Genomic DNA, 18,098 nt, shown 5'->3' on the forward strand with positions numbered 1-18,098 from the left:
TGACCTTAATTTCCCTTTGCCATGTACAGTAATATTCACAGGTTCCAGGTATTAGGATGTGGACATCTTGGAGTGGAGGAGACATTATTGCTTACCCCAAGTACATACAATAATTGTATGTATTAGGACTTCTTAAGTTTCAAGAAACTGGATCTAACTAAAGTTAATAAAAAGAACAAGATTTTATTGGCTCGTAGAAGGAAAAGTTCAGTTGGCTTTGGGTAAAGCTGGATCCACGTGTTCAACAACATCATTAGAGCCCTCTCTTTTTTTGTCTGGGGTTTCTTGTGGTGGTTTCTCAAGCAAGGGCTATCTATAGGACAGATAAAATAGCTCCCTGGCAATTCTAGGCTCATATAAGTCTTAAGACTCAGGATCCCAAAGAGAAAAAACCATGACCTCTTCTTAGATAGCACCAGCCAAAGCCTGAGGGTGACTCTCGTTGACACAACTTGGGTCATATGTACATCCCTGAGACTCAGTCTAGAGCAGCGATGGAATCAATTTTACCAGAAGCACATGTACTGAGTGGGAAAGGGAGTGGTTCTCCAAACGAACTCAGATGTTGTCACCAAAAGACGGAGGAAAGATCTGAACAGGCAAAAGCAATAGGTGTCCACTCCACCATGTTATTACTGGATTTCAGAACCATGAAATTGATACATTATTCCAGTTCAGAGCTCATTAGGCTTCAAGCAACAAGATACCTAAACTTGAAAGAGTACAAAAGAGTCTCACCCAGAGCAAGGAGAAAATTAATTCAGATAGTATATAAGAAGAGGAATTGCATGGTGGTAAACATTGGTTTTGGAACCAGACTGCCTGGGTTTATATCCAAGTTGTTAATTGTGTTTACCTAACCTCTCTGTGCCTCAGTTTCGTCATTGTAAAATAGAGATGATAATAGTGCCCACCTTGTGAGTTTGCTGCGAGGCTTAAGTGAGTTAATACAAATAAAGTGCTTAGAGTGGTACCTTGACACAGAAAAAGCATTAAATAAAACAATAGGTATAATAATTCTTCTTCTTCTCATATTCTTATATCTGTTATGAACAAGCACCCTGGGCATGTTCTTAAGGACTTGGAAAGTGGTTAGGAAGCAAGTCTGATACTTTCCTGGTTTCTCCTTTTCTGGCTAGGGCTACACAGTCTCCTCTCTGGAACTTTCTCCACCATATCAGCATGAACTGAGGTTTGCACGTGTACCACAGATTTTTGTATGGCTTTCGATGACCATTCTTCTCCCTCTGGTCTTGACTGTATGTGTCCACCACCAAATGAATGCTGTGTCAGTGTTTCTAAGTTCAAATTCTTGAAAGAATCTGATTAGTCTGGCCAGTGACTGGCTTTAAATAAGGGTGCACTCCGTTTGATTAGCTGTGACTGACAAGGTTAGGGTCACCTTATACACAGGTTTTCCTCTTTCATTTGGCATGGAAGGGGCGGCTTAAGCTGAAAGGGTAAGTTGGGCTTGGCCAGAAAATTGATCAACTTGTTTGTTACATGTATGCCTTAGCAAATTAGAATTTACCCACAGAACAAAATAGAACAGTTTTAAAGAACACTGATAAGATCTAGACGTTTTGGAATAGGATGACACTGGGAACTACTTAGTTCTAATGTGATTTAGCCTGTAGTATTTGCAGAGAGAAATTGATCAGTCTTGTATTACCTGTATTTTTTTTTTTTTTTTTTTTTTTTTTTTGAGACGGAGTCTCGCTCTGTCGCCCAGGCTGGAGTGCAGTGGCGCGATCTCGGCTCACTGCAAGCTCCGCCTCCCGGGTTCACGCCATTCTCCTGCCTCAGCCTCCCGAGTAGCTGGGACTACAGGCGCCCACAACGGCGCCCGGCTAATTTTTTGTATTTTTAGTAGAGACGGGGTTTCACCGTGGTCTCGATCTCCTGACCTTGTGATCCGCCCGCCTCGGCCTCCCAAAGTGCTGGGATTACAGGCGTGAGCCACCACGCCCGGCCAATATTACCTGTATTTTAAATGGTAGAGACATTTTCAGCACCAATCAGAAATGCTCAGTGGATGGACAAAGACTCATTTCCTTCTACATTGGAACATCAATCTCAAAAACTCATTCCTGAAGCAGAAGTTCCTGGGATTGGAAAAAGCTCACGCCATTGTCAGGAGAGTAGATTCCAGAGTGACTAGGGATGTCCCCAAATCTTCCTTTTGGTGGCAGGAGAAAAGTTCTACATTTACTTTCTGTTTACTGTGTTCCTTCTCACTTTTCAGAGCCCCCATTTTTTTTGGAAATCTCACTCCAGGGTATGCAAACCATCTTAATGGACAGAGGTGTCTGTATCAGAGCCCTCATCCTTTTCTCCAAGGACTTAGTGAGAATCTTTCTGAAAAAGTAGTTCCACAGTGATTGCGAGGGAGAAGGAGTACTGCAGAATTTCTTAGCTGTGAGGCACTACAGGAAGGGTGGAAATGCTTTGGATCAGGGCTGGGTATCTTAGGAAGCACTGAGATTTGGGGGAAGACAAAGCATTGTCAAGATTTTGATAGAGGCCTGCTGGGAAAGTCTCCACTGTAAAGGCTCCTGTGCCCCTTTCTAGTGCAACAATTCGTAGGCTCCACGCTTGCTTTCAAATGGATTGGTTTTGAAGCAGTCAACAAAAAAGCATCCTGCTGCCAGGGCCAACCATCAAAAAGAGAAAAGAGAGCAATGCAAACCGTGGGGGAATGTGCGAGAGAGAAATATTGCAGAGCGGAGCCGTGGCTCTGCTGGCCTGATACCATGTGCATTATCTCCCCCAAAGGACCCCGTGGTTTAATGGATGGGGCTTTAACCTACCCAGAGGTCAGTCTCTGCTGGACAAGTGGAACCTCATCCCTGAGGGCATTGACATACTCATGACACATGGACCTCCTCTAGGTAAGTGAAGCAAAGGTTGTCCTTTGTCATCCAGATGCCTTTTTTTTCCAGGCATAATGAATAATGCTTCAGGGACATAATCATTTTCCTCCAAAAAAAAAAAAAAAGTGAATACGAAAAGAAAAGTCAATGTCTTTAAAGAAACTCAGTATGATAATTAAACTCAGCAGTTCTGCTGGGCTTACAGGTGTTCTTGAAATTAAATTTTTTGATTTAGTCAAGTCAGGGAAAAATCAAATGAGTATGGTGCACCACAGTCTTTTGAGCTTGATAATTTATTTTAAGAACTGTATTCACTTTGGAGTAAGGGGGTGGGGTGGAGAAAGGAAGGAAGATACAGACCTCCCAATCACAGGGCTTTTGAATGGCAATGAAATGATGGAAATTTTTGTTCAAAGGAGCTCATTTTCCTTTTCCATATAATGCTGGAACCTGGGAGACCTTTAAAGTTTAACATTTGAGCTGATAATTTTAGAAAAGAATCCTTTTTTTTTAAGCTGAGGTATTTCAGTAAGAACTTACGCTGAAAGTTACTTAAGGATACTTATCCTACAGGCACATGGAGCCTGCATCCAGATTTATATTGTCTGTGTGAGCCACACAGACAAGCCTACCCACTAGTGAGCCACATTACGGGTCAGAGAATGATCATTTGACTTATTATCTTCTAATTTTTCTCGAACTTGTTATCTGTTGGTTTAGCTACAGAACATTCTTCAACAAGGACTACCACCCTGATTCCACATCTACTCACTACTCATTACTCCAGGACCCTTTCTAAACAACTAAGGTGTGCTCAAGAAATTCAGGTGTTCCACTTCTAATAGAAGAGTGTTCAATTTTTTCTTTCTTTTTAAAATTGTGGCTAAACACACACACATACACACATATCACATGAAATCTACCCTTTTGACACATTTTTCAGCGTACAGTGCTTAAAGAGTTTCTTAATCATGTTGGTTTGGAGAGAGGGGAAAAACACTTTCTACAAATATAAATAATTTCCACAAATTTTCATGTGGTTTGGGGTTTTTATCCATGTTACTCCCCTCCTCTGTCATCCCTAAAAAGAAAAAGAAAAAAACTAACCTTCATTTCCTAATGCAGGTTTAACCTTTGCAGATATTTTCTCCTCCAAGGCACTTGGTGCTTCTCTCCTTCTCTCGCAAAGGAAGTGGCCCATGCTTCACAAAGAAACAGTGGAAGTGAGCACCACAGCGGAGGCCATAGTGGCACATTTTAGTAATGGGGGAAGTAAGAGAAGAAGAGCCAGCTCTCTTGCATACATGGGAATTGTACAGATTTGCACAGGATCAGCAGTTCCTCACTTTTTTAACACTTCAGAATCACCATTCCCATGCTTTTTCATCATCCCCAGACCACTCTAACCCATGTTTTAAAATATTACACTTGTCAACAACCTTTATCAAGTCATAATTAATTAAGTTCCCTATTTTACAACCGTTAGAGTAGCTACATCATTAAATTGCTAGGTAAATATTCTGATCAGCATGAGTTACCCAGTGAGAGCACCCTACAGAGTTATCTTTTCAGCTACCTTCATCTTTTTGTCTGAGCAGCCTAATTGGGTGCAGGCATGATTTCCCTTTGGTTGTTTATTTCAAGGGACTTGGCCATCTTCAGCAGAGAAACATTTACATGACTGGGGTATTATTTGAAATATAACTTTGAACAGAACAAACTTATCAAGTCATTGATTTTGGTATAAAAGCAAATGGCAATAGGAGTAAGTCTGAACTGTAGACTCCAAGGATTTCAGACATCCCAGGAACTCTTAATAGGGAAGCTAGCATCCCTCTCTTTATGGTAGAGGTGGAGTCAATGAGAGAGTGGCTGTGAGTAGAGAATAGTGACAGCTACATCAAGGAGTTCCCAAATAAAAGGTCAGGCAAAGTTTTCATAAGGTATTATTGAACCTTAGTTGATACAGCTATCGGGATTCTTGTGGAAACGTGACATTGGAGAGGGGAGTGGAAAGATTGGCTTTGAATGTCTTCCTACTGGTGAGGGGCACCACACTGCTGTGGGACTTCACTATTACGGTATGAGTAAGATGTTTTCTCAGATGTTTGAAAAACACATGCATGAGGTAATATGCCAGTCAATGTAGCTTAAGGATTCTGCCCCACCATTTAAAAAGTTTTGAAAATGCTGAATAAATTTTTGCTAGCGACCTCACTTCCATCTATTCTCAGACTCTCTGGTCACTCCTTAAACCCCCGCAAATGTGTCTTTACAGAGACACTGAACGTTCATGTTTGCAGTTTGGCCCGACAAAGCAGAAAGCTGTTCGTTATTCCCCAGTTATTTCTAAATAATAGAAATAACCTAATGGCGCTGTGGAATGGATTTCCAGAGATTACAATTTAGCCTTTCATCCTACCTGCCTTCTTTATGCCCTATCCTGCTGAGGCGTATGGATTCCATTCCAGGCCATAATCATCCAGATAGCTGACTTTTGCTATAATTGATGTCAGTTTTTATGGATTTTCTGCATTAAGTGTAGAACTAAGTGGCTTTTACTTTAAAAGTAGTCAATTAGCCCCAGCTTACTGGATGCCACTGTGAGGTCACATTTTTGCCTGTCGCTGGAGAGGACAGGACCACAGCGACAACCTGGCTTTCCAAAGCTTTGGTCATCGGGAACCACAAGAGGTAAGACTTAGTGTATCTAAAGAGAGCTGGGTATCTTGTGATCCGTTTACAGGCAGCCCCTCCCAGACCTCCTTCTTTGAATCATCTTAGAAGTAAACTGCTATAAGAAAGCTATAATAAAAAAGAGAAAGTAACTGAATTGACGGAGAAAGAGATATTATGGGACTGCCGGGAATAAATGTCATTGAGCTCATGAAGAAGATTTGAAACCCATGGCTGAATAAATCAAATCTCTCACAGAAAAAAAAAAAATGTTAATTAACAGGAAGAAAAAAAAAATGGAAACCAAAAAAAAAATTTCAAGAATCTAAAGAAGACAAAGTGACGAGTGAAAAGTTTCTTAAAAGCCATTGTGAGCTTTAATGGAGGGGCTAGGATTACGGATAATGTAATAAACCTTCTGTGAGTTATGGCTTCCTGAAAGTCTAAATGAAACCTTACCTGAAGAAAGAAAATTAAGTGTATTGATTGCATTTTGCCCTTAGGTTTTCGAGACTGGGTTCCAAAGGAGCTTCAAAGAGTGGGCTGTGTGGAGCTGTTAAACACGGTTCAGAGGCGAGTCCGGCCCAAGCTCCATGTGTTTGGTGGAATCCATGAAGGTAAGAACAGCGGAAAAGAATTCAAAACATGTTATGTCTCTATCCATGATCTCAGTCTACAACTAGGAATAACTGGAGTAGTTGTTTTCAAACTTTTTAGCAGCGGGACCCTCTTATAAGATGAAGTCTTATGAGAAATATCTGCAGATAAAGCTGATAAATATTTTATGTGGACCTTCTCTCTTGTAAGCAGAGTGGAAAGTAGGAAGCACGTCTGGTCTACTTTACTGCAAACCCAGCATTCCCCCTGGCAGCTTCTGGAATCTCAGGGCTTTAATGAGGAATGTTTGATAACCACTGCTTTAGAGCAACTCTGAGGTACACAAGGAGTCATTTTCTCCTTAAGAGAGTTAGAAGAAAAGGTCTGGATATTAGAAGATATTTTAAGCCTGTATAGTCCCCTCCTACCTGTAAATACTGTGTTTCATACGGAATTAACACAAAGACCCAGGAAGACAAGGCATTCTCTGAAAAATAGCTTGGGACATGCAGTGAAAGGTATGTAACAGAAGTGGCGGGAACCTTCACATTTGCAGGTAGACTTTTCCTTACTAACCTCAGAAAACTATTTCAGACTTCTCAGAAGTCAACAGAGCTATTAGCTCAGGCTGAGGTTAAGCAGAATAATTAAATCTGTCTTAAATGGGAACTGGTCCAGTTGCCATTTTTCTGCCTTTCAAGGTAAGCTGAGTCAGGTTCACAGAACCAAAAGCCTCACAGGAACCTTCAAGGGATCTGGGTTTTCTTCAACCCACCTTTTTCAAATCATGGGTAACTGGGCTTTGGGACAGACACAAAGCCTTCTTTCAGCAAGCCTAAGGGTTTCTGTCCCTAGCCGACTTTCCGAGTTCCACACGCTTGTGTGCAATGGCCGTGTTTACGTGGGCAGCCGCTATATTCTCTCCAGCTCCTGCTTATGGCAGCTCTCTGGAGTTATTTATGAATCTGCAGTCAAGTTGAGGTGTTTAAGGCTGTGTGCCTGAGGAAGCAAAAAGCAAAGTTGGCTTTTTCAAAGCCCACAAATCCAGTGGCTTCCTGGTTAGGTGGGTAATAAAGAGCATATTGAAAATCATCCTACTGAGGCCAGAGAAAATTCAGCTTGCTCCAAGTGCAGGTACCAGCCAAGTGGGTGGAAAGCAGGGTGCAGCTCCCAGAGAGTGGATGTCAGCCTGCCCTGGCTTTGAGCTGTGCTCCCTGTAAAGGAGGATACTGCCCTAAGGTATGATGGAGGGAACACCAGTGATGGGGGAGTGCCTGAAGGGGAGACTAGGGAGGTGGGGCCTCATATGTAAACTAAGCAGCATTTCTGGGGGACTGTTATTCTGAAAACAGATCTGAATTCCTGCAGCATGCCTCTGAGTTTGCATTTTATCCTTAAAAAAAATCATTAATTACCTTTAAACTAGCCAGACAATTGGGGAATTCCACCAAAGCCCCAAAATAATAAACTTGCCTAAAAGGGAGGAGATCATATTCAAATAAACTTGTCTCACTTTTATTCACTTAAGACAGCTGAAGAGGGCAGGAAGAGGGCAAATACCAACCTCTTGATGGAGAGAGATAACAAGACTTTATGACCCCAGAACTAAACAGCGCAGATTTTAAATGCCTCTTTTCTTTTCTTAAGGGATTTTTCCATTGACCCTCATTAAGTTCTCCATAGGCTTACTTGGAGAAATTTTAGCAAATGTGGAAAAAAGCCTTTTCAGTTACTTCTATATATCTTGGTAATTTTATTTTTTTCACAGCTATATTTTTATGTGCCACAAGAGCCTGATACCCACATAGAATTACAATCTTAGTTGAAGAGGCTATAAGGCAAATATAAGGTATTAAGGGAAATGTGCAAACTTGCAAACATGCTAAACATTTTAACATAGTAAAAATTATCAAGGGAACATATATACCAAACACCTAGGGAAACAGCTTTCTCCCAATAAATCACAAAAGGTTTATATTGCATATGGGAAGTGTTTTTGCTTGATCTAGTATCCAGGTAGGCTTAGGAAACAGTGACCTAGGGTGATGTTTCTACACATCACTTGGGCATGCGATTAGTGGACACTTTTGAATGAAATGGAATTGTATTAAGGCCACACAATTCAAAAATCATGTATGGTTAACTTTCGTAAAGGCAGTTAAGAGATTATTTCATAAATAATTAAATTAAGTGTCTACATTTCTTAACTCTCAATGCAGTATCCTTTCCCCCTCACCTACCCCATATCACACTTGGAATTTGGCTGTGTTTGTCCCTGAGGAGTAATCCTTCTATCACTCATTTTATTCCCTAGAACTCAACCGTTAACACAAGGCTTTGAAATGAAAATCCTATTTTAAAAGGAGGAAAAAAAGTTTTTCTTTATTCTCCCTGGTAAAGAAATCACAGCCCTTCTTCAACAAGTTTAGCATGGAAATAAAGAAAAAAATAATAGCTCTTAGTTGAAGAAGATTCTCCCGTTTAAAGAAAATAGAGTAAAATTGGGCAGTAGCTTCTGAAAGTCATTATATCTGAGGAGGCTCAACTGAATTTCATCTCACTGCCCACTGACAAAATTTTTTTGTTTTCCTTGCCTGACAGCCCTACATTCCGTCACTCTCATTTGTATATATTACAGTAAATGTGACACTCTCTCCCCACAGGTTATGGCATCATGACCGACGGTTACACAACATACATCAATGCCTCGACGTGTACAGTCAGCTTTCAACCGACCAACCCTCCAATTATATTTGACCTTCCAAACCCACAGGGTTCCTGAAGCTCTAAATGCCCTATTGGAATGTGAGGGAAGGTCTATAAACTGCCATTTTTCTAATTATAAACTTACATTCTCTTACTTATTTCCAAACCCTGTGAGTTCTTTTTGTAAATTGTTGGAACACAAATGATGCTAGAGGTTGTGCTTCTTCTTTATTTTATTTTATTTTAAATGGGGCATCCATTTGAAATCAGAGGAACATTGTGAATTTGTAAAATGACTTCTGTTTTCTCAAAGGCCATGCCATTGTAAATTGTTAGTGTTCGCCAAAGGACAGCCAAGCTTTCTTTTAAAAAGTGATAAAAGTCTTATTTTAATATGCTTTAAGCTGAAAGAAAAAAATAAGAAACAGGTAGGCAGTGTTTTAAAAACCAACAGAGATTTGCACAACTGTTTAAGAGTATTGTTTGAAATACTTTAATTTTCGATGTTTTGTTGTTGTTGTTTTCTTGGTAATGCTTCTTTTTTGCAGATGTGGTCCCGATTTATAGCAATCTTCTCAACAGAAGCAGGCATGGAAAAGATGTCTTTTCACACTCACTAGAAAGAAAGCTGCATTGAGAAGAAAATGGCTGTCATTTAAAGGATGGTTTAGCTAGTGAGATTCCTATTGTGGTTATACAAGGTCTCTTGTTTGTTTGTTTCTTTTAAATTATTTTAGCTTTAAAAATACAGAAATGGAATCTGTCAAGAGCAGGTATCTCATACGGTTAAAAAAATGAACATGCAGACTCCTTTTCAATATGGGTTTATATATATAAGTATTTTTTGTGTATTATGACTACGTTAGGAGTTTAATATTGCCAAGGACAGTACAACTGCAAAGGGATGCTGTATAGCAGCACATCAGAAGTCAGAAGGAACTGACATATTTTCTCAGAACTCAAGGTCTTAAAGAGCTTGAGTTAAATCTAGGTACAGTTACAGGCGTGTATAGACTTAAATGGATGCAATGGAAGCTAACTAAAATAAGGCTTAGTTGTCCTTTCTATTTAAATACCCCGAATTGTCTTCTTACTTCCTCTCCCCTCTCCCATTTTGCACTGTGTGTCGATGCAATCTTCGCTAGCACAAAATATTGTCGCTAATAGTCATTTCTGTTTTCCCATTGTAAATGCTGTTGAGCTTTATTCTATTTTACGTTACCTTGTTAATGAAATTTAGGAAAGCAGTTGTTTCTTTAAATTTATTGTGATATTCTATATCTAGCGGCCTTTATATGCAAATAAAATTGCAAGATTTTTAAATTCGTGCTGTTTGGAGGGTTGGCTGGTGGAGGATGGTAGTTTCGTCCTGAGGAAGGAGGGATTTATTCATATGTAGCATCAGTAATGCCTTTCAGAAGAATTAGAGTAAGTGATTTTTTCCCCTAATTTTCAATAAATTTTTATTACCCACCATTCACAGGCTGGCAGATAGATCGATAAGGCACTCAGTGCACTCTTTCCTTCCATCATGCTGTCATCTCTCTTGCCTTAGATTTCATCTTTGGCTGTTGTAATTTCTACAGGAACAGAGAGACTGCAGTTAAGGCTGTGGATGTATTTTGGGCAAGTTTGTGATAGTGAGTTTAGGGAAACAGTCTATGACACAGTAATCACTACACATTCTCATCTTCCCCAAGAGCAGTCACCATCTCCTTCTTACTGGTGTTTTTAGTGATGCCCACCCACAAAATGCTGTGGCAACCAAGAGGGCATAGGCAGAAGGGTGGCGAAAAACAGATAAAATAAAAAACATCACACGGAAGAACCACTGAAGCAAAACAGCATAATCTTGGATCTGCAGTGCACCCCCAAAGTCTTATGTGTCAGGGCTCGTTGGATTATATTCTGGATATATGTTTCTTCCTTTCTACCCATTGTGGATCCTTTGGTGCAATTTCTGAAAGGAATTCTTGATTTCGGTACCAGCAGAATTTGAGAGAATGTTCTAGGCCAGAATTCCCGCTCAGATTCACATGTAACCATCTTGGTCTGTTGTAGTTATTAATAGTTATTAAGTATCTTGGATGTCACCATAGGCTGTGGTGGACATTTGGGTCAAGCTTGCAGAGCAGATGCTTGAGCTTCCCATGGGCTTCCTAGAGGGAGCTCATGACCGTCGCAGCTAACATGGACCAAAAGAGGTACTATGACAAATGGACCACCCTTCCTTGACCTTCTACATCAGTAGAAGAGGGTGTTCACGTAAAGCCACATCCTAGGGGGTTGGAGTGAGAGGTAAGCTACTGAACGGCAATTTCATCTGGTTAGTGAGACTCAGGCCTGTGGCTTCTGGAAAAACAAGCCTCCCAGACATAGGTGGGTAATCATGATGACAAGTGTGTATGCACAGCCCTTGAGAGTTCATCTGGACACAAACTAATTGAGCTAAGCACTTACTAAAATTGCTTTCCATTTTGTGGAGGCAGGAAGCTACCCAGTGTACTAAATCTAGAAGGCAGACTCTTTTGTGGATAAAGCTTTCTTCAGCCAGTCCACCATTTCATATGCACGAACTGCCTCTGAAGCATTCGTAATCACTGTCCAGATGCCCAGAGCTTTCTACGCTGGGCCTTACAACAAGGAAATATTCAAAACAGCTCTTACAAATTGGGCACTTCCTATCCTTCCATCACCAGGCACTCTGTTGAGCAGGTTGTGTATTTTGTTTCTAATCTTCACAGAATCCTGGGTAAGGTCACATAAGCCCCACTTTACAGATAGGAAAGTAAGATGTACCAAAATTAAATAACTTTCCCTAGGAAAAATGGAAGGTTCAAAAGCAGATCTGTACATAGCCCATGCCCTTTTAATCATTCTGTGTCTGGACTGGATAAGTTGATGCCCTCTGAGAGATGATATAAGACTGGTGGCTGGGCACGGTGGCTCACACCTGTAATCCCAGCACTTGGGAAGCCGAGGTGGGTGGATCACAAGGTCAAGAGATTGAGACCATCCTGGCCAACATGGTGAAACCCTGACTCTACTAAAAATACAAAAATTAGCTGGGTGTGGTGGCATGTGCCTGTCATCCCAGCTACTCGTGAGGCTGAGGTAGGAGAATCACTTGAACCCGGGAGGTGGAGGTTGCAGTGAGCGCCGAGAGAGTGCCATTGCACTCCAGCCTGGGCGACGAGCAAAACTCTGTCTTAAAAAAAAGAAAGAAAAAGGAGAGAGAGAGTGAGAGAGAGACTGGCACAAGCCTGGGGATATATCCTATCCCTCAAGTAGTAGCTCCCTGAAACACCCTGCAATGTGGCTCTACGACAACCGCAATGGCACCACATCCTCTCCGCCGAGGCCCAGCACAGCACGGTGGATAAAGGCACAGACCCTTGGGACAGCATCCCTGCCCACATACTGGCCCCACCTCGGACTCGTGCTTATTTCTTCGCCTGGGTACTCACTTTCTCTGTAAAATGGGGGTGATGAGGAGGAGGAAGTTGTTCTAACTGCCATATGAATTCATAGTTGGAGATGACTGTCTGATATCTAGTAAGTGTTGCACATGTGTTTGTTAAATAAGGTCACCCATGCTTTGTCTTTAGATTCCTCAGGCAGGATTCTGTACTTTTTTTTTTTTTTTTTTGACAGCGTCTCACTCTGTTGCCCAGGCTGGAGTGCAGTGGTGCAATCCCAGCTCACTGCAACCTCCGCCTCCCAGGTTCAAGCAATTCTCCTACCTCAGCCTCCTGAGTAGCTGGGACTACAGGCCTGTGCCACCGCGCCCAGCTAATTTTGTATTTTTTGTAGAGTCAGGGTTTCCCCATGTTGCCCAGGCCAGTCTCCAGCTCCTGAGCTCTGGTGACCCGCCTGCCTCGGCCTCCCAAATTTCTGGGATTACTGGCCTGAGCCACCGTTCCTGGCCTCCAGGTAGGGTTCTGTCTGTTGACTCTCCAACCTACAAAGCAGCAGTGGTATTGTTTCTGAGAAAGTTTGTTTGCATTGCTTAGGAACTGTAACAAGCCTCTCTTCATAAGGATGGGAAGAAGCCCAAGGACATTAGTGAGAGACAGATAAGGGAGCCTGACTTCCCAGTTTGGCTATCGTTCTTTGCAAAATCACTTCTAATCTCCCAAGAGGAGGGGGTTTCTCCTCTTTCAAGTTTCTTGGAAGGGCACCCACAGATCTGCTTATTTCTCACAGCATCTCTCTGCCCTTGCAATCTTTCCACTCCACCTCACCATCCCCTTTTACTGCAATTAGTGAATTCTTTTCTATCTGTTTTTCACACAATCCCCTTTTGTCTTATGTTGGGAGGTTGCTGAAATCCCTTTAGAAACAGGTCACTGTTATTCTGACAGGTGGCCAGCCTTAAGCCTGCCTTCATCTCCATCATTTAAGTAAATAAATACCGTGACCTAGGTCTTAAGTAGGGAGAAACGGAAGCTGGGAGGATTTGGGATTTGTCAATTGCAGATAAAACACTTGCTGTGTCTCAGAATAATGCCCCATTCCCCACGCTCATCCAGCAAGGATGTGCAGCTTTGGCAGAGTCAACATCCAGATACTATTTTGCTTCCTAGTCTCTTTTCATACCCTATTCCCACTTTCCTGAAAGTTTTAAGATGCTTTTTGTGTAATTATTAAACAAAAGTGAATTAAGATCTCCTTTGTTTTGAGGATTTGGCCATGAGCTGAGCATTTGGAAACACTGCTAGGTATGGGGTAGGAACAGTTGCCTGTGGGGAAGGTTCCAGGATGGGACAGTCTTAATGTGTTGTTTCACAGAAGGCTCCAGGACCACTTCTAGATGTCAGATTCTTAGCACAAAACTTTGTTTGTTTGTTTGTTTGTTTTGTTTTCTTCTATCTTGCATTAAATGGCAGGATGTGTTGGCCTTCTAGCATCACTCTTCCAGAAGTTTAGAGCTACTTTTCCCTTCCTTTTCTAAATGTCCCCTCTACCTTCCTCCTCCTACTTTGCTCTTCCATGGGAGAGAAAAACACTGATTCAGAAAACTCCCTGAGAAGCTCCAGTCTTCCCTGGTGCCCCTATAAAGTCAGCCTCTGGAGATAGGAGAGGTTCAGAGAGGGTCATTGGCATCACCATGGTCACAGAGCAATTCAAAGATAATGCTCCACTTTGGCATTTGGACATTCCATTTTGAGCATGAACTGATTTTTCAGCTTGACATTCAGAAATAATCAAAGATGGAGAGATCAGTTTTGGCCTGACATAGTGTGATTTTTTAGCACAGGACAAGCTGCCAATCTATGAAGAGAGAACAAGATTATTTGAAAGAAACCTCAGAATCTGAGGTTTCCCATTAATGTTCCCATGAGGATTCATTTTCCTTTTCTTCAACCCGTCCACCCGCAACAATTCCGATAGGCTTCCAATTCCTCCTTCTACAAGAGAGATGGGTGCTCAATTTCTACCTTTTCTACCTCAGAACATGATGGCTCTTTGACATGCGTTTTGACATACATGTGTGTGTCAGGTCTGGAAGCTGTTGGGTGTTGGTAAGAGCACCCAGCTTTGGAATCAGACATGCTGGGTAGCCTTGGATGTGCTCTTTTACTTCTCTCAGCCTCAGATTCCACACTTGTAGAAAAGGAGTCATTCCCATTTTGCAGTGGATTTGTCAGAATTGATATGGTAATATCGACAGGACCCTGGGTAGAGGATTTTTATTCTGTCAATTGTAATTTCCTAAAGAAAAAGAAAAAAAGGCAGGAGCAGAGGGCAAAAACAAAAGTTTATATTATTTTCTGATGACCACAGCCCTTCATGAGAGAAAGCTAATGCCTTGAACTGGACTGTGTAAGAAACTATACAGAAAATGAGTTCTTTAACTTTCTCTGTCTCTGAACTATCTGACAAAATATTTGTGGTGGGTTTTTGTCAACTCCTCCTCATTTCCTTCCTGAATTAAGGATGCCTTACAAGACAAAAATCTTGAGGTAAAAAGGCTCTTTCATATCTGACAGCATCTATATCTGGGTAATGGTGAGAGAGAGAAATGCATTTCCATTAGGAAGCACAGCCACAGTGGAACTAAAAGCACGGATAGACTAAACACATGAACACAGAGAGCCTCCTCCCATCAATCAGCTTAGATTTTTATGAAGCCACAGTTACCATGAGGTACATCTGAACACTCTCAGCGCCTGCTTGCCACAGGGAAAGGGCCTGTGATTTCATAGCCCATTTCTGTCCTGACCTTAGTTGATGACTTTGGGAATAGGTTGAGCTTTTCAGTTGGAGATCCTGAAATCACAAATGACTTGGAACTCAAATGCTCCCTGTTTGCATGGGCTCACCAAATGCTTTTGCACAAATGGACTGTCATGTTTAGGTAGCAACTGCATAATCCTGAAAGGGACTCCTATTTTCTGGAAGCCTTTTCTGGATCCTCCAACCTACCTTGACCCAGAACACCCCCCTTTGGTGCTGCCATAACCTCCCACACATACGTCCAGCTGTGCCACGTTCTGATTGTTGCTTGTCTGCATAGGGACCCCAAGGTCAGAGACGATGCCTTCTATCCGCATTCCCAGCATGTAGGTCCAGAGAAACACCCTCTTAATGAATTAATCACTATTTGGCAAATAACAGCCGGGTATGCGAAAAAGATAGGCAAAATCAATCACAGATGAAATCAACAAATATTTACTGAACACCATAAGCCAGGTGCTGTGCTGGTAAGCTTCATTTGTAAGACCCAGTATTTTCCATGAAAGAGTCTTTATAACTAGGTGAAGAAAACAAGATATTGACACATGAAGGTAAATGGTAATGAAAAATATAAAAGTTAAGACAACAATAAAAGAAAGTTGAGGTCTGGAATACACAGGTTTCTCCAGTTACATGAGTGGCCACAGGTATGGGGACGTGTGAGGTGGGGCATAAAACTCAGACAAGCACAGACAGCCTAGGAAAGGGTGTCTGCACGCTAATGTCAGTGTCAGTCCCATGTAGCTTCATTCTTGAAGGAGAAAACCCAGCATGGCCAGTGGCAATTCCAAGTTTGTCACGTAGCTGGTTTGTTTTTTAATTTACTCTATGAAATGGTTTTCTCTAATGGCATGCCGTTGACGAAATGCACCATAATGTCTCTATCCATCACCTCCAAATGCTTTTGCATGCATCAGTTGTTGACTTGTTTTCTCCCATTCAGCACATAAATGAGAGGAATGATTTATCCAAGGCCACCAGTTACGCTTATGTGGAATCCAAAATAGCTCTCTGGAGAAATACTGCCCTGATAGCTTATTTCTTTGTACATCTCTCAACTTGTATTGAAGTGTGACTTTGGTCTGGGCTACAATGGTATCTTCCTGACCAATGTTTCCTGGGAAGCTAGGCCAGGTCTCCATGGTGGTATATAACTCCTGGATGCAAGACCTTGTATTCTTCTGGGTATGGCTACTAGGGTTGGATGATGGGAAATGAAAACCAGGGCTTTGGCCTTTGGCTATGAGTGGGCATTTGAACAAGCAATGAGATTCCCTCATGAGCTCTCTGGAACTCATAACAGGAAGAGAAAGGGTGTTACATATCTGAGTGCATTTTCTTTTCCTTTTTCAATTCATCTCACTTCCTTGAACTCCATCTCCCCATGCTGAAGACATATAACCCCTTCTTCCTCTGAGTTTTGCATAGTAGTGGATCAGAAATGGAAAATAAATAGGAACATCAAGATAATTCTTACCTGCTAAAGATTCCTTGAGAGAAGCCAAAGCATGGCATCTTTAAGTAGGATCTACTACTGTCTCAATTAACAGAAGGGGCCACTCCACGTAGCTTTTGTCTCATTAAACAATGGTGATAATGAAGATAAAAGGTTTGAAGCATCAAATGGCATAGAGATCCTTGGACATTAAACACAGTATTCCTCTCTGTAGCATTAATAAATTTTGATGAGGTTTGAAATACTATATTTACCTTCTTAGTTCTTGCTTCAAACAGCTGAAAAATGTAATTTGGAAGGTTTCACCTGAGAAAATTTGTTGAAGTCAATTCTGTAGGAACAAGAAAAATAACAGTACTCATTACACATTGTTTCTGCATTAAAGTATTTTTGGTGAATGTATGTGTGTATCTACCTCAATGATGCTATGTCTCATATGTTAATTCTTTCCTGTGACTGCTATATTTCTGAGTCCCAGCAAAATTGAAATAAGGTGTACAAAGGATAATAACCTCCTACCTTGTTTTCTAATGGACTGAATAACCAAAATTAAAAATCCAGAGCTAATTGTAAGCTGCAGTGGAAGCAATATGTTGATTTCACTTCTTATGAATGGAATCTGTGTTCTGAGATTCAGAAACTATGGTAAATTGGCATTGTACTTCTCACATTTTTATTTAATAGGTCATTTTCCCAAAGAAGTGAGATATCCATGAGTACAGCATCCAAGTATAACAAAATGTATTTGAGTTCAGAGATTACTCAAAGAAGTTTACTTAATAAAAAGCTAAGATGGGGGTGGGAGAATAGGAATAGGAAGGAGAAACTTGTCCTGACCCAAAACTGAATGAACCTTTAGATTTCCCAGGTCAATATGCAAGACTTCTGTACATCTTTTGATCACTATCTTTCTCAAGATTATAAATTAATAGATTTGTCTTCTCCGATGTCAGGACAGGTGAGTAGCCTGGTTGTTTTATTAATACGAGGTCTGCTGGCTTTAATGGGGGACCAGGAGGGGCGGACTCCTCATCACAATCTGTCTGTGATGGGCTTTTCCAACACAATGGCACATAAGAGAGTTTTGTGAGGATGTTACTCTCGAAGAAGACTTTTCTTAAGAAATAAATCATGTATCTCCAGTGAAGTGACAATATGCAGGTTATTCTGGCTATACTTGTGGATTCAGCAGTATCCCATTTATTGATATGAATATTTACATCCATGCCGGTAGCGCTGCGGTTGTTCGTAGTATTTGCAGTGAATAGCTTGGCTGGGATGCTGAGGACATCACCTACTGTTTTTAAAGCTCAGCATTCTCAAAGCTATTTTAAAAACCCCTTCATCACCACCACTTTGGACCAATGTTAAAAGCAATTCAGTAGAGACATTCTCCTTTCATAACCCCCAATTAATTATTGTGCTGACCTAGAGGCAATTCTGAAAGGAGGTGTACAACATTAGCCCTTTTAAAAATCTTACATAGGCCAGGAGTGGTGGCTCACACCTGTAATCCCAGCACTTTGGGAGGCCTAGGGCGGTGGATCACG

The 18,098-nt window shown here is 41.3% G+C and overlaps 1 protein-coding gene and 1 long non-coding RNA gene across 11 annotated transcripts in view; one reads left to right on the forward strand and one right to left on the reverse strand.

Moving 5' to 3' along the window:
- LOC105471482 (metallophosphoesterase domain containing 2) overlaps nt 1–18,098 on the forward strand; it is a 204,548-nt gene that overhangs the window by 168,398 nt on the left and 18,052 nt on the right. For 8 of the 9 annotated variants that reach the window (XM_011723960.3, XM_011723957.2, XM_011723961.2 and 5 more), the window contains 3 exons: nt 2,776–2,891; nt 6,053–6,166; nt 8,810–10,175. In XM_011723960.3, the coding sequence (XP_011722262.1) occupies nt 2,776–2,891; nt 6,053–6,166; nt 8,810–8,928 (349 nt within the window). In that variant the 3' untranslated portion in view covers nt 8,929–10,175. Of the gene's footprint in view, nt 1–2,775; nt 2,892–6,052; nt 6,167–8,809; nt 10,176–18,098 lie in introns of those variants that run through there. The other variant, XM_011723963.3, reaches the window with a different exon arrangement.
- Nucleotides 9,322–18,098, reverse strand: part of LOC105471484 (uncharacterized) — a 59,556-nt gene continuing 50,779 nt past the window's right edge. For both annotated transcript variants that reach the window (XR_011610723.1, XR_011610724.1), the window contains 3 exons: nt 16,803–16,879; nt 10,327–10,432; nt 9,322–9,480 (listed from right to left, as the gene is read on the reverse strand). This is a non-coding gene — a long non-coding RNA (uncharacterized lncRNA). The remainder of the gene's footprint in view (nt 9,481–10,326; nt 10,433–16,802; nt 16,880–18,098) is intronic.

This window comes from Macaca nemestrina, chromosome 12, assembly GCF_043159975.1.
Source record: "Macaca nemestrina isolate mMacNem1 chromosome 12, mMacNem.hap1, whole genome shotgun sequence".
NCBI lineage: Eukaryota > Metazoa > Chordata > Mammalia > Primates > Cercopithecidae > Macaca > Macaca nemestrina.